The sequence below is a fragment of the Staurois parvus genome, unplaced genomic scaffold (genome assembly GCF_062004578.1).
Source record: "Staurois parvus isolate SC_StPar_1 unplaced genomic scaffold, SC_StPar_1.0 ptg001195l, whole genome shotgun sequence".
NCBI classification, from domain to species: domain Eukaryota; kingdom Metazoa; phylum Chordata; class Amphibia; order Anura; family Ranidae; genus Staurois; species Staurois parvus.
The window spans coordinates 298,170-312,998 of record NW_028318991.1 but is presented as its reverse complement, the minus strand read 5'-3'; the positions used below and the strand labels follow the sequence as shown (position 1 = coordinate 312,998).

At 38.8% G+C, this 14,829-nt stretch overlaps 1 gene segment (V, D, J or C); it reads right to left on the bottom strand.

Moving 5' to 3' along the window:
* Positions 1 to 3,025: 3,025 nt before the first annotated feature.
* Positions 3,026 to 3,795, bottom strand: LOC149438303 (immunoglobulin kappa variable 4-1-like). The segment is given in 2 exon segments: positions 3,026 to 3,448; positions 3,747 to 3,795. Coding segments are annotated over 2 exon segments (375 nt in total).
* Positions 3,796 to 14,829: the final 11,034 nt, after the last annotated feature.

Below are 14,829 nucleotides of genomic sequence, written 5' to 3'. Positions count from 1 at the left end.
GGAAGCTGCAAACACACAGACCCCCTACTTAGCTGATACTAATCTGGCATAGGAAGTGCTTTGAGTAGGGGTCCCTCTCCCAAAACACAATGCTGATGAGCACCGGGCCCTATGGCAACCTTGTGCCCAGGAGGGAATACCAGCAAGGGGGTCCTGTGTAACATTTACTTGCCCCCTAGTGGCAAGTGGGTAGTCACCCCATCTCTGGTGAACTTGTTTCAAAGGTCCCCCGAACCTCTAACCAGTACACTGTGCAGATAAGCAAACAATAAAAATGTGACACAATAGCAACCAAGAAAAAAATGTTATTATAATTTTTAAACTAATTTTTATCTTCCATGTTTCAATGATGTCTATATAGGCGTCCCATGGCATCTGATCCAGTGCTGGCAAATAATAGGAAGGAAGAGCAGGCATCCCATTTTCAACACTGTTAAAACTCCTGGGCATATACTTAGTGGCCCCTCTGGGGTTAAGCACTACATGTGGGGGCTCATCTCTGGATATCAGTCTGGTACATGCTGAACCTGCCTATAGCAATCGAGAGAAGATTGTGAATTTGGGGTGTTTCTATGGACTGTCTGAATTTTGTATAACAAGAGAGGGTTACTACAGTGTTTGTCACCTGTGGACAGTGCAGTTTGCCAGAAAAGACAGCGGCCAGGACAGGGTCCATTTTCTGTATGCAAGTGAAGAGTTAATACACAGAGTGGGAGAAGTCTGCCTGCTGGGAGAGAATCTTTGGCACGAGAGTGACTGCAGAAGAAGGTTAAAGCTACTGACCTCAGTACAGAGATAGGAGGTGGCATAAAAAACATTTTGAGACTAGTTTTGTAACATGCCAACAGATGGCAGCACAAGGCTGCACGCACAGTCACATGGAACATCGACCTTCATAAGTCAGTGTGTCAAAAGGCATTGTACTGTGTCCATCGGGAGCTGTGCATCTGGTGTTATTCTGACCGTGGTCATTACCACATCTGCTATTTCATCATGAACAGAAAGTTAGAACAAAGAGCAAACGGGAAATTCTGTGTGAAATTAGGAAAATGTGCCACAGAGATGTTTGACATGATTCGGCAAGTTTACGGTGATGCTGCAATGAGTCATTTGAGGTGTTTTGAGTAGCACATGCACTTGAAGAGCAGAAGAACATCACTAGAAGATGACCAAAGATCAAGAAGACCTTCTATAAGCTCAACCCTGCGAAGATGCCGAAATGTCAAAACCATTCGGCATGATAATCGTTGGAGAACAATCCACAACATTGCTGCCATTGTTTGTGTCTCATATGGAACAGTCCAGACAATCTTCATGTGCGATTTGAACATGCGCCGTGTTGCTGCCAAGTTCATCCTCAGGCTGCAATGATCTCACTTCTGCATCCACCCTACTTGCCAGATTTGGCTCCTGTGGACTTCATCCACTTCCCAAACATGAAGATCCAGCTCAAAGGTCGTTGTTTTGACATCACTGACATGCTTTTAAAGGAAGACTTCCAGGACACATTCCAGAAGAGGGTGGAATGCTGGGAGTGCTGTTGTGCTGTGCAAGGGGACTATTTTGAAAGTGATAAGTGTGGAAACGTAGATAAAGTACTTTCTTGTAAACAGAGCTAATCTCAAAACTTTTTGATACCACCTCACATCCATGTTGAGCAAGTGTATCAAGATGGCTTTTTTGAATATCGAATATATATAGAATACTTGCATCTGAGAATACTACTGCTTCAGGGGGGCTGGTTGAGGCCCAGAACTTCCAAACTGACAACAGTGTACAGCTGGTGCACTGGGGATGTCTCTGGGCAATGTGTTGGGAGCCAAATGCCTATGTCTTATATTATAGGAGCTGCTGGAAACCTACAGCTGTGATGAAACCCTGGAGTTAATGTAGGCATTGAGGAGAACCTTTGCTAAATATGCTGGTCCACAATCTGCTGGCTACCACTTTTCTGGTGGATTGAAGCTAGGGCTTGTGCACCAAGGTGCGGAGTTCAGTGCACCAGGAGGAAGGAAGTCTCATCTACTTCACTATCAACCATCCCTACAGAACAGTTTGGCCCCACTTCAGAGCTGGGACTGAAAGTGGTGGGATATGTCCTAGTAAAGAGCAGCATCCCCAGATAGCTGTACATGAGTAGGTAGCCCTGCACTAGCAAGCTGAAGCCTGTTGCTGTGGAGGAACAAGTGTCTGTGACCCAGCTCACGTTTGCTGAACTGGAGGAACTGGCACCTGTGACCATGTCTTACGCTGCTGAATCAGGTGAAACTCTGCTTGTTACAAAGGAAATTGAGCCTGTTTTAGAGGGCAGTGATCAGGGAACCGACCCTGGATCACCTAAGTTTGAGGCTAGTAATGTCACTGAGGAAGTAGAGCAGTATTAATGGAGTGGTTCAGAGTTGTCACAATATGAGTGGAGGCATCACAAGGAAAGTCAGGAAGCTGGATGAGTTAGATCCTTCCTCACTGGGGAACTACCTGTGGGGGGGGGTGCAGACAGCTCCTGGGACATTGTGAGTAAAGATTTTGCTGTGGTCTGGGACTGCTCTTACATACTCTTAAATATACTGGCCATTTCCCTGTTACCTCCTGGAAAGGCTGCTATATAAATTAGTGAGAAATCTGCCTTTCCGTTGATTTCTTCTATTGTTTTGGAACATGCTGATCACTGAAACCTTCAGCAATGAATAGTAAAAAGACATCCCGTAGTCTGAGCCTGGATTGTTGCGGTGCATAAAACTGTGTTTGTGGATGGGCAGCCTCTGTACTAGTAAGGGAGATCTGGGCATACTATCAGTGGCCCCTCTAAGACTAGCCGTTTCCTTGATATCCAAAGGTGCTGTAGTCTTTAGAAGTCCATTGTAATACTACAGTCTTCCTAACATTCAACAAGAGCAATTGTGTGTATGTTTGTTTACTGATAATATTTGACTTTTTTTTTTACTTTGTTCATTTATTTTAATAATAAAATGACAACATTGGCTGTGTAACAGATAGGAAGTTATTCAGGTGGGTAAACATGAGATAATTACCGGGGATATCACTGCAAGTAAATAACAGGTGACTACTGGGAGATCCCCTTAACATCAAAAAGAGGAAGGAGGTTTTTGTAGGGCTCTGTATCACTGTGTGAGAGGGATCTCTATATACTGTTGACAATGATAATGTCCTTCATCATCTTCAGTCACTCCTTTTATCGTCATTGTAAATTGAGTTCCTGATCCAGATCCACTGAACCTATCTGCAATCCCAGATGCTCGATTACTGGTGTGATACAAAAGACGTTTAGGAGGTTGTCCTGCTTTCTTTTGGTACCAGGCTATTAAGTGAGCTCCTGCTGTAGAATAATATAGATCTTTACTAGAAGTACATGTGATGGTGATCGTCTGTCCCGGGGACACAGAGACAGAATCCGGAGTCTGAGTCATCACAATCTCTCCACAGGATCCTGAGGATAGGAAGAGACATATTGAATATCAATAGACTTCATCATCAGAGGCAACATTTTCTGTGCATAACACCTAAGCTGTATATAAAGATTTAGGTTCTGTTTGCAATGAACCAGAATGCTAAACAACATTCCCCATTCAATAATTGCATGCTAAACATTTTCTCAGAGGTTGTTTTTTTTTTTTGTTTGATTATTTAGATTCTTTCTTAATCTGCTAAATTATCCGATAAAATACAATTAACTTTTCTGTTCCTATTTATTATTTTACATCTGATAAAACAAACACAAAATATACCTTGGATGTAGACATAGAAGACACAGAGTAGATATGTCAGAGGAAGCATCTTGATGGGTCTGGTCTGTCACTCACACAGATCATTGACCTTCATGGTAAACTGTTTATATAACATGAAATCTATAGGGAAATAATCTCAGAGTCTCACTATGTAAAGCAGGAAATATTCAAATATTACAGCTTATAAAGAATGATATATCTCAGTGCTCAGTAGAATGTGGAAAAGCAGCAGTTTGATATCAGTGTAGAATGCAGACAACATGTTACATTTCACAACCACTTGGTTGGGATACTAGAACTTGAGTTTTAATTTGCTCGTAATTTCAGCAATAAAAATATAATTGGAGATTTAAACAAAACTTGGCTATTTCAAGGAATGCATTGCAATGAGGGTGATTTTTGATGGTTTGTAAGGGTGCAATTGGATCTAAATGGTTTCAGAGTATTCAGGAAACTCCTTGGAAATGTCCTTGAACTGTTTTTGTGCCAAAAAACAGCCCCTCATTTGCCTAATGATTGTTCTTTTTTTGAAGAGTGAAAAAAATTTAAATAAAGTAAAATAACATTGTTAAGAGACTGTGTACAAATACTGATTTAACACACACAAAAAAGGGAAATGTCTCCATTATTCCAGCCACAATCAGGGATTTAAAAAAAAAATTGGTCATTTCAGTGAAATTGTAATCCATAAGAAAGGCCAAATGATGGTGGAGTTCAGTGTTTTAAAGGGAGTAATGATAAATAAATAGCTTCTGAGGGTTCAGAAAGCTCCTTTCAACCACCCATGACCTATTCTTTTGTCAAAAATGACTCCTTGTTAGTCTTGTTATTCCGTTTTTTTCACAGTAAAAATATAAACAGACAATGAAAAAAAGGTAAAATGAAAAAGATAAAGAAACAGTACACAAACAACGATCACATATACAATAAAAATTAAAACACATATAGAAAGAACACTAATTAAAGTAGTTTTCAATGATTTTGCCCAATATTTACCCAAAATGTTTTGGTGAACATTTATTGTGTGGAGTTGATTTACTAAAGGAAAATAGCTGTTCACTTCCATCATCCAATCATGTGTAAGCAAAAACACTGTTTTTTTATTTTCTTTGCACTTGGTAGGGTATTATTTAACCAGTTGCCTACCAGGCACTTTTACCCCTTCATGCCCAGGCCAATTTTCAGCTTTCAGTGCTGTTGCACTTTGAATGACAATTGCGCGGTCATGCAACACTGTACACATATGACATTTTTATCATTTTTTTCACACAAATAGAGCTTTGTTTTGGTGGTTTTTAATCACCACTGAGAGGTTTTATTTTTTGCGCTATCAACAAAAAAAAGTAGCAAAACATGTTTTCTTTGTTTTTAATATAACATTTTGCAAACAGGTAATTATTTTTCCACTGATGTGCGTTGATGAAGCTGCACTGATATCCAGCACTGATGGGCACTGATAGGCAGCACTGATGAGCACTGATGAGGTGGCATGGATAGGCAGTACTGAAGGGCACTGATAGGTTGCACTGATGAGATGGCACTCATGAGGCGGCACTGGTGGGCATTGATGAGGAGGCACTGATGATGCTGAACTGATATGCAGCAATGATGGGCACTGATAGGCGGCACTGGCAGGCGACACTGATGGGCACTGATAGGTGACAGTTAGGGGCACTGATGGGTGGCACTGCTTGGCAGCACTGACTGACGACACTGACTGGCAGCACTGCTGGACGGCACTGATGGGTAGCACTGATGGGTGGCACTGCTGGGCACTGGTGGGTGGCACTGCTGGGCACTGAAAGGTGGCACAGTTGGACACTGATGGGTGGCACTGATGATCAGGGCACTGATTATCAGTGCCCTGATTATCAGTGCAGATGCTCTCTATGACAGTTGCCGGTTATCAGCAATAATTTCCTCATGCTGTGATAGATCACGCTTCTACATTTCCCAGGTGAAACAGATGTAGAAGCGTGATCCCGTCACTTTTGGGTCTTACATGACGTCACGTCCGGCTCACTAAGACGAGGCTTGGAACGCACGCTGGCTAAACACAGAGAGACATGTTGCCCCCACATTGGCTGTACAGACTGGTGCCAGGATACAGGCACTATACAATGTGAGTGCATTTTTACTTAATTTATGAACCATGGTTCCCAATAAATACTACAATTAGAGCACATTATATGGAGATTGTTCTATTCTAAGCTTCTTTGAGAGCTACTACTACAAGAAGGGGAGCCTGGAGACCCACCATATGAGAGCCTACAGATGTGAATTCATGTTATTTGTTTTTTCTAGTGTTATTTGACCACCTAGAGTGGAGGGTCAACACCTTCTGGTGAGTGGGAAATTTATTTATCACTCACAAGTGGTGGAGAAGAACCTATTGGATCAATGTGACACCCTCCTATGGGACTCTCATTCATTTACATTTTCTGGACTTTACCATAACCTGTATTATATTCGCTATTACATGTGGTGTTGGGAGAGCCCTATATGTATATTTGTATTTCAACTTTTATGTTACATGACACATATGCATATGTTGTAATTTTATTGAGGAAGTGCCTGCCTATTTATAGTTTTAAAAAAAAAATGTGCCCCCCCCCCCCACATACTAAAGCTAATGTACCAGACCCACAAGGCATGCAAACTTTTATTTAAAAATAAAGTATAAAACTCATGCTGAGATTTAAATTGGCAGAAGCATCTATAAATGCCTGAATACCCTACTGACACTGTGTAATTAGGAAAGACAGGACCCACTAAATTAACCATATAAATCAAGAAATGACATCAACATGATCTAAACATGACTCAAAAAAGTGCAAAAAATATATAAAGTGTAAATATATAATGTGTGAAAGAGCTCTAAATGTAAAAGTCCCAAGCAATGCAAAAAATATATGTAACAAAACGTCAAATAAAAAAGTGCAGAAAGTATGTAACTCAATCACAAAAAAACAATAAAAATGAATAAACCTAAAAAATAGTCCCACAAAATAAGTTGCAAAAAAGTCTCAATTAATAATCGATGAAATCCTGTGATGAAAAGTGTTCACAGTGCCAGAAAAATATTCCAATAAAGTGCTCCAGTGCTTAATTGAAGCCATGAAAAGCTGCTTACCAAATATAATAGATCTCAGCACTAGATCTAAATCTAGAGATCTAAATACAGTCATGAAAAGGTAACACTCAGGTAACTTGCTCAAAAGGTCATCCACCCAGCATGGATCATCAGCATAAGACCATATTAAATGGTATTCACAGCCACTGCATCCACATATATAAAGGAATGGAGAAGCCTCATGGGGCATTAATCTTGAAATATGTTTAATACCGGGATAATACAACGGCAGCAGTAAAGTACACAGTTTATAATCTAACTCATCCAAGCACAACCACTGTGGATTTATATGTTCATAGCAAGGAAGCTGCAAACACACACTCTCTACTATGCTGATGTTAATGTGGCATGAGGGTTGCTTTGAGCAGAGTTTAATAAAAGCAAGGGTCCCTAATCCAATGCTGATGGTTGGGCACCGGGCCCCAAGGCAACCAAGTGTCCAGGAGGAGCCGCTATCTCACCCCTGCTAAGCAAGGTACATCTATAACAACAAAAAAACTAAAGGCAGCGCTCCTCAAATTAATATATCTCTGAATGAGTGAACTCAGCAAAATCAATAAATAATGGTGTATAAATAAAATAAATTATATACCAGGTGATACCAAACAAGGCAAATAAATGTGACAAATAATTCTGTGAATAGACGAATGAATTAGTGTCCAACAAAAAAGTCCATATAAATAATAATATTCATAAAAATAATGTTCGTGAAACAATATATCTTTTTCAATACTTTATATTAAACTCTTGTATAATGTAACCAAAAGCACAGTGAAAATCCACCACCAAATGAATTGAATCCACTCACCAGAGCTCCATGCTGGTAAAATTATAAACCAGCTACAACCATTTAAGCTCTGGGAGCAACGATCTGCAGAAGCATACACCAGCTGATTGAAACTCCTTCAAATAACAATTGGCTCCTCATATACTCAGAATGGGACCATAAAGAAAGAAAAAAAGAATCCGCATATTGTAAAACCATCCAGGCATTTATTCAGTACAAAACGTATTAAAACCACTCACATTTAACTGTGTCAAAGCTGACACTAGCATATAGTGCATAGAAAGTTAATAGTTATAGGTTTGCTCTGGTCTCAACAGAAAATGGCATCTCACCCATACGTGGTGACATCAACTCTTAGGCCCCTCCCTACGCGTTTCATCATCCGATGTTCTCCAGGATTAGAAGGACGTGCGTCACCATTGGCTGACATTTTATACCCTGCACAATTACTTGTGCAGAGCCAATTGTCCATCTAAAACCATAAAAAGCAATCTAAATCTACAAAAATTATACCATACATCAATACATTAGATCCCAGCAAGCTAAAAACTGCAATTATATCAATATTACTAAACGGATAGCATTTTTCGTATTTTTAAAGGGCCAGTGCATATTAAAGGGCAACTCTGGTCATAATATAATTACCAAGACAAAATATCAAAACATTACTTCACATAGTAAAGCCTATTAAAAATAAAAATAATTACCCAATCACTATAAAAACTCATTATTAAAACAAAATATCCAAAAAATATTATAATGTGCAATAGACTATATTATATTGGAAACGCAGGATATTAATCCTATTCCCTTTTAACCTACATGTCCTAACGTTATTAAGCCAATATGCACATGACATAAATTTCAAATCTTATACGTCCCAATCTTAAAAGGGCTAGTATCTATTAAAGGGTAACTCTCCCAAAAAATGTTTTAAAAATTTGTGAGAAAACAGTTCAAATCAATGTCAATATTTAACCCTTTAGGTTGTGTAAGCCGTGTACCGGGGTGGGCTCCCCAGGATACAGTGAAGTCACGAACGAGGAAAGCAACCCCAACACCAGCTTTTGTCACAACAGAATTTTACTTAGATGTGGCAAATAAACACAACCACAAATGCTGGAAACATACAATAAATTTACATACACCCAGCCCAAAGGCTGAGACCCTTGTGCTGCACAGCACGGCGCCCTCTGATGGATGAAGGTAGAAGGTGAAGTAATTTACCTACTGGGGGGCACAACTAAGCTGCCATACCTTACCTGTTATTACCCTAAAAGAACAAGAATCAGTGTATGGGTGTACGGTATGGGCTAGCCTGTGGTGCAGCACAACAGCTTACAATCTTACACAAATCTACAGTATTCCCCCTCCAATAACTGGTCCTGTAGCACGTGCCTGAGTATTCCTTCTGAGCAAAACGCCAGTCTGGCTTGAGTTTGTAGGATTTTATCAGCTCTCCAATGTGAAATGTCACTTTAAGTTGTGGAGTCCTTCCAATGATCAGTAACAACACTTGTGGCCTGACACAAACAGAGACCCTAACTAACTAACTATAGGCCTGTCTCAGTCCTATGGGCGCCAACACTGAAATGAGGTGTGTGCACGATCTTACTGACCCAGGTCTGCTTTGCATCCGCTGGTGACTCTGAACAGAACAATGTCTCTCCACTGAGCATGCACTATTATCAGCAATGTATGTTGCTTTGCTCCTCTGTCCTCATCAGCTTCCTGGCAGCAAATCTTCTCCTTTTTGAACAGGATTAGCGTCTTGAACACCATCAGCTTCACTCAATGGGATTTCTGATTAAGGAGGGCAGTCTTCACAGCTGGATGGCAACGGATTCTCCGATCACTCAGCCTTCTTCTCTCTCTCTCCAGTATGGCTTCTCTTTTCTCTTCCTGTTCACTCTCCTTGAGAAAACCCCACCCCTTATTGAATATAGAACTAGCTATGCATTCTGAGGCTGTGTTAGAAACAGTGACATCTTCTGGCCAAACTGCATAACATCAGTCAGGACGTTCTCTAGTTTACTTCACACAGTATTCAAACAATGAGAGCTGTTTCCCATCTTACAGTTGTAATGTCTCTAATTCATATATCCAGTGGGTCTCACTTTTTGACACCTCATTTAGCATATCTGTCCTTCTCCAATGATAGCTAATTTTTTCGATTCCATAACAGGTTAGTAACCTGGGATCACTTTTATGTTTCAATTTAAAGTGTTTGAAAGACTATGCTTATCAAATCCATTACTTATGTTCCTAAAATGTTCCCCTATTCTGGTTTTTAATTGCCTCACCATCCTACCTACATACTGGAAGTGACAAGGAAACTCCACTACGTATACTGCATGGGAAGAATCACATGAGATCAGAGACTTGATATTATACTCCGTATTGGCAGACATGGACATAAAGTTATTTATTTTCCTCTTTTCTTTTTTAAAAGTTCTACATGCTTTACATCTATTACAATGATAGAATCCTCCCAATTCAGGGAATAACCTAACAGAATTAGGTGGATCAATAATATTATATATGATTTTAGTCCTTAGTGATTGATTTTTTCTATATATAAATTTGGGATTACTTGGAATAATCTTTTACAGAACCTCATCTCTCAGTAAAATGGGCCAGTACTTTTTAAAAAAAATTTCTATATCCTTGTATTGTGCATTTTAGTCAGTTATAAACTTTGCCTCTTCAAAATTCCTATTCTTATTATTAATATTCACCAGGAGTGTTTCTATATCTTTTAATCTGATATTCTCTCTCTCTCTTTTTCCAAAAAAGATTTATTATAACCCTTCTCTATAAATCTCTTAATTAGCAGATCAGTCTGATCCAAAAAATCCCTTTCAACATCACAATTTCTTTTAATTCTGGTGAACTGGCTTCTGGGAGTGCTATATAACCACCTTGGATGATGACAACTCGAGGTGGATATATAGTTGTTCCTGTCTAATCCTTAAAGAAGGTTTTAGTCATAACATTATCATTACTTTTAAACAGAGTGAGCGCCAAAAAATTAACCTGTTGGGTGTCACTAATTATAGTGAACTTTAAACCATATTTATTATTAATAATTTTGTGACGATCGCGCGTCAGACCCTGACCTTCTCACCAAACTCGTGACTGAAGGACTAGCCAATATGAAACCACGATGTCACATGCGTAACAATGCCACGCCCAGCTGCACCATGCACAACGATTTTCCAGCTAATGGACCACAAATCGATGTACCGGCAGCCTGAATGCGATTGTTACTGGGTCAAGTTAATTACTCAATTAACCCTTCACACTGCCACCACCTCCTTTTTGTACAGAGAAAGAGGAAACTCGGCAATATCAGCAATAACACTATGATGGTTGAGATAATCGTCCGTATAGCACTGTCACCGCAGACAGGTTATACAGAGGGTTAAACAAACACAGTAGTGCTCTTTTAGAGGCAGGAATTTGTAAGTTGCAGTTCAACACTTTCAGAGAGGAAGATTTATTACTAAAAGGTCAAAAGGGTGCAATAAAAATATTTGCAGAAAAAAGATGTAACCAATATATATATATATATATAAATATACAGAGAACAACAGCACAGCAAAAAGATAACAGAAAGAAAGTTTAGGTAGATAAGTACTTACCAAAAAGACTTGGGTTAAGCAGTTTCCAGTCTTAGGAGCTCAAGGATGCGTTTGATCTCCCTCTGCTAGTGATGTTAAACGCAGGAAGATCTCTCTTTCTCTCACCCACACACAAAGCATAACAGCCTTTTTCTACCAAAATCAGCTGGTGTCTTCTTACAATAGAAAGCCAATTGCCTTATTTGGGAAGAGGGTTGTGTAAAGGCAGGGAGCTCAGTTTTTTTGAACTCAGCTAACATACACCGATCGCATTCCTGAAGGAGGGGGGAAATCGGAGGAGGGAGACTGATTTGTTTTGGAGAGAGATACCAAAATGCAGAGGTTTGGAGCAGAATGGATGACAGCGCCAATCTCTGTGTGCATGATTGCTTCAAATATCCTTAATGAACTCAGCAAGTTCACCATGTGTCCCTCTCCATAGCATGACAATATCGTCAACATATCTTTTGTACAGCATCATCTCTTGCCACTTATCATAAATACATTCCTCCTCCCATTTTGCCATCACCAGATTCACAACACTGGGAGCATACTTAGATCCCATTGGAACTCCCTTACATTGTTGAAAGAAGGTGTTATTGTACCAAAATAAATTATTTGTCATAGCAAACGCCAACAATTCAACAATAAAACTCCTCTGTTTTTAAGCTTGGTTTTCTTTTTTTAAAGCCCACTTAATTGCTTTTATCCCATCATCCTGATTGATACTAGTATACAGTGATTCTACATTAACTGTCACCAGTAAACAATCATCCAAATCTGTAAGAGATTTTTGAATTTTTATTAATTCACCACTAGCTCTTAAAAAAGCTCTATTCTCCATTATTATTCTCTGTAGGAATGAATCTATATATTCACTGATCCTAGCAAAAAAATAATTAATGCCACTCACAATTGGTCTACCCGGAGGCTTGATTTTATCTTTATGTAGTTTTGGTAAATAATATATCGTAGGTATTCTAGGATTCTTTGGAATAAGATATCTCTCTTATTTTTCTGTAAGAATCCCTACTTCTTTTCCCTTCTTAATGATTTTCCTCAACTGATGTTTAAGATTTTTTGTAGATTTACTTTTAGCTTCTTATACAGTTGTGCTCAAATGTTTGCATACCCTGGCAGAAATTGGGAGATTTTGGCATTGATATTGAAAATATGACTGATCATGCCAAAAAATGCTCTTTTATTGAAGGATGATGATCATATGAAGCCATTTATTATCAAATAGTTGTTTGGCTCCTTTTTAGATCATAATGATAACAGAAATCACCCAAATGGCCATGATCAAAAGTTTCCATCCCCTGGAATGTTTGGCCTTGGTACAGACATACAAGGTGACACACACAAGTTAAAATGCCAATTAGAGGTTATTGTCCCACATCTGTGGCTTTTAAAATTGCAATTAGTATCAGTGTATAAATATCAATGCGTTTGTTAGTTCTTACGTGGAAGCACTGACTAGGCTAGATACTGAGCCATGGGGATCAGAAAAGAACTGTCAAACGTCCTGTGTAACAAGGTAATGGAACTTTATAAAGATGGAAAAGAACATAAAAAGATGTCCAAAGCCTTGAATATGCCAATCAGTACTGTTAAATCACCTATTAAGAAATGGAAAGTTCGGGGATCTCTTGATACTAAGCCAAGGTCAGGTAGACCAAGAAAGATTGCAGCCATAACTGACAGAAGAATTGTCCGGGATTCAAAGAAAAACCCACAGGCAACCTCAAAAGAAATACAGGCTGCTCTGGCAAAAGACAGTGTGGTTGTTTTGAAGGAGCATGGTCAAGGTGCCAGAAAGAAGCCTTTATTGCATCAATAACACAAAAAGGCATGGTTAGGCATGTCAAGGTGTTGTCAGGCATATTGTAACTGGGCTTTTTGTGGCATTGGTGCAGTAAATGCCAAAAAAGGCATTCTTTAATTAGAAAAACCCCTCATGGATCTTCCTTGTCCATCTCTTTGAAACTCTGTGTGATGTCCATACTTTTGGTTTTTTTGTTCATTTCCCACACCTCTCAGAAACTGAACTCTACTCTTAGATGGTGATGTACTTTTAATGGTCTTGTCTAGAGTCACCTGTTGGGGAACAGTATCAACCGTTTGATCTTTTTCTGTTGTCGATTGTTTGGAATCACAATCAACTGACATCAGGTCTTCCTGTCATCTATACACATCTTATTGGTTTTATAATCATCTGTATCCCTTTTATATTCTTTACTTTTTTATTTTTGGTGACTCTATCTACTTTGGAAATATAATCTAGTACCAATTTTGATCTTTCTTTATATTCATTAGTATCACCAAATGGGGACATAATTTCTCTGAGCCCTTTATTATGTGTGTCTATTTTTCTTAATTTGACCTGTCTCCTTTTAATGATTAATTCAAGCAATTTGATCTCACATCCATTGAAGAACAAATACCATTCCTCCATGAGGTCTTTCTCCATCAGGCCATCATTAGCTGCAACATCCCACCTCAGTCTCCTGGGGTAATATAGAGTTCTTGAGTGTTCACATCCCACCAAATCTTAATGTGTTTCTCTAAAAGATTTATCCTGCATTTCCAATATAATATAGTCTATTGCAGATTATAATTTTTTTTTGGATATTTTGTTTTAATAATGCGTTTTTATAGCGATTGGGTAGCTATTTTTATTTTTATTAGGCTTTACTATGTGAAGTATTGAGTAATGTTATTTCCCTTATAATGTTTTGATATTTTGTTTTGATAATTTATAATACTATGATCAGAGTTGCCCTTTAATATGCACTGGCCCTTTAAAAACACGATAATTCTAGCCATTTAGTAATATTGATATAATTGCAGTTTTTAGCTTGCTGGGATCTAATGTATTGATGTATGGTATAATTGTTGTAGATTTAGATCGCTATATGAGGTTTTTAATGGTCAGCTGGCTTTGCACAAGTAATTGTGCAGCATATAAAATGTCAGCCAACGGTGACGCACATCATTCTGCTCCTGGAGGACGTCGGATGATGAAACACGTAGGGCGGGGCCTTGGAGGTGACCTCACCACATATGGGTGAGCTGCCATTGTCTGTTAAGACTGGAGCAAACCTATGCACTATATGCTAGTGTTGGCTTTGACACGGTTAAATGTGAGTGGTTTGAATACGTTTTGTGCTGAATAAATGCCTGGATGGTTTTACACTGTGTGAATTCCTTTTTTCTTTTTTTCTTTACGGTCCCATTCTGAGTATATGAGGAGCCAATTGTCATTTGAAGGAGTTTCAATCAGCTGGTGTATGCTTCTGCAGATCGTTGCTCCCAGAGCTTAAGTGGTTGAAGCTGGTTTATAATTTTACCAGCATGGAGCTTTGGTGAGTGGATTCAATTTATTTGGTGGTGAATTTTCACTGTGTTTTTGGTCACATTATAGAAGAGTTTAATATAAAGTATTGAAGAAAATTTATTGTTTCATGCACACTATTTTTATGAATATTATTATTTATATGGACTTTTTTGTTGGACACTAATTCATTCATCTATTCACAG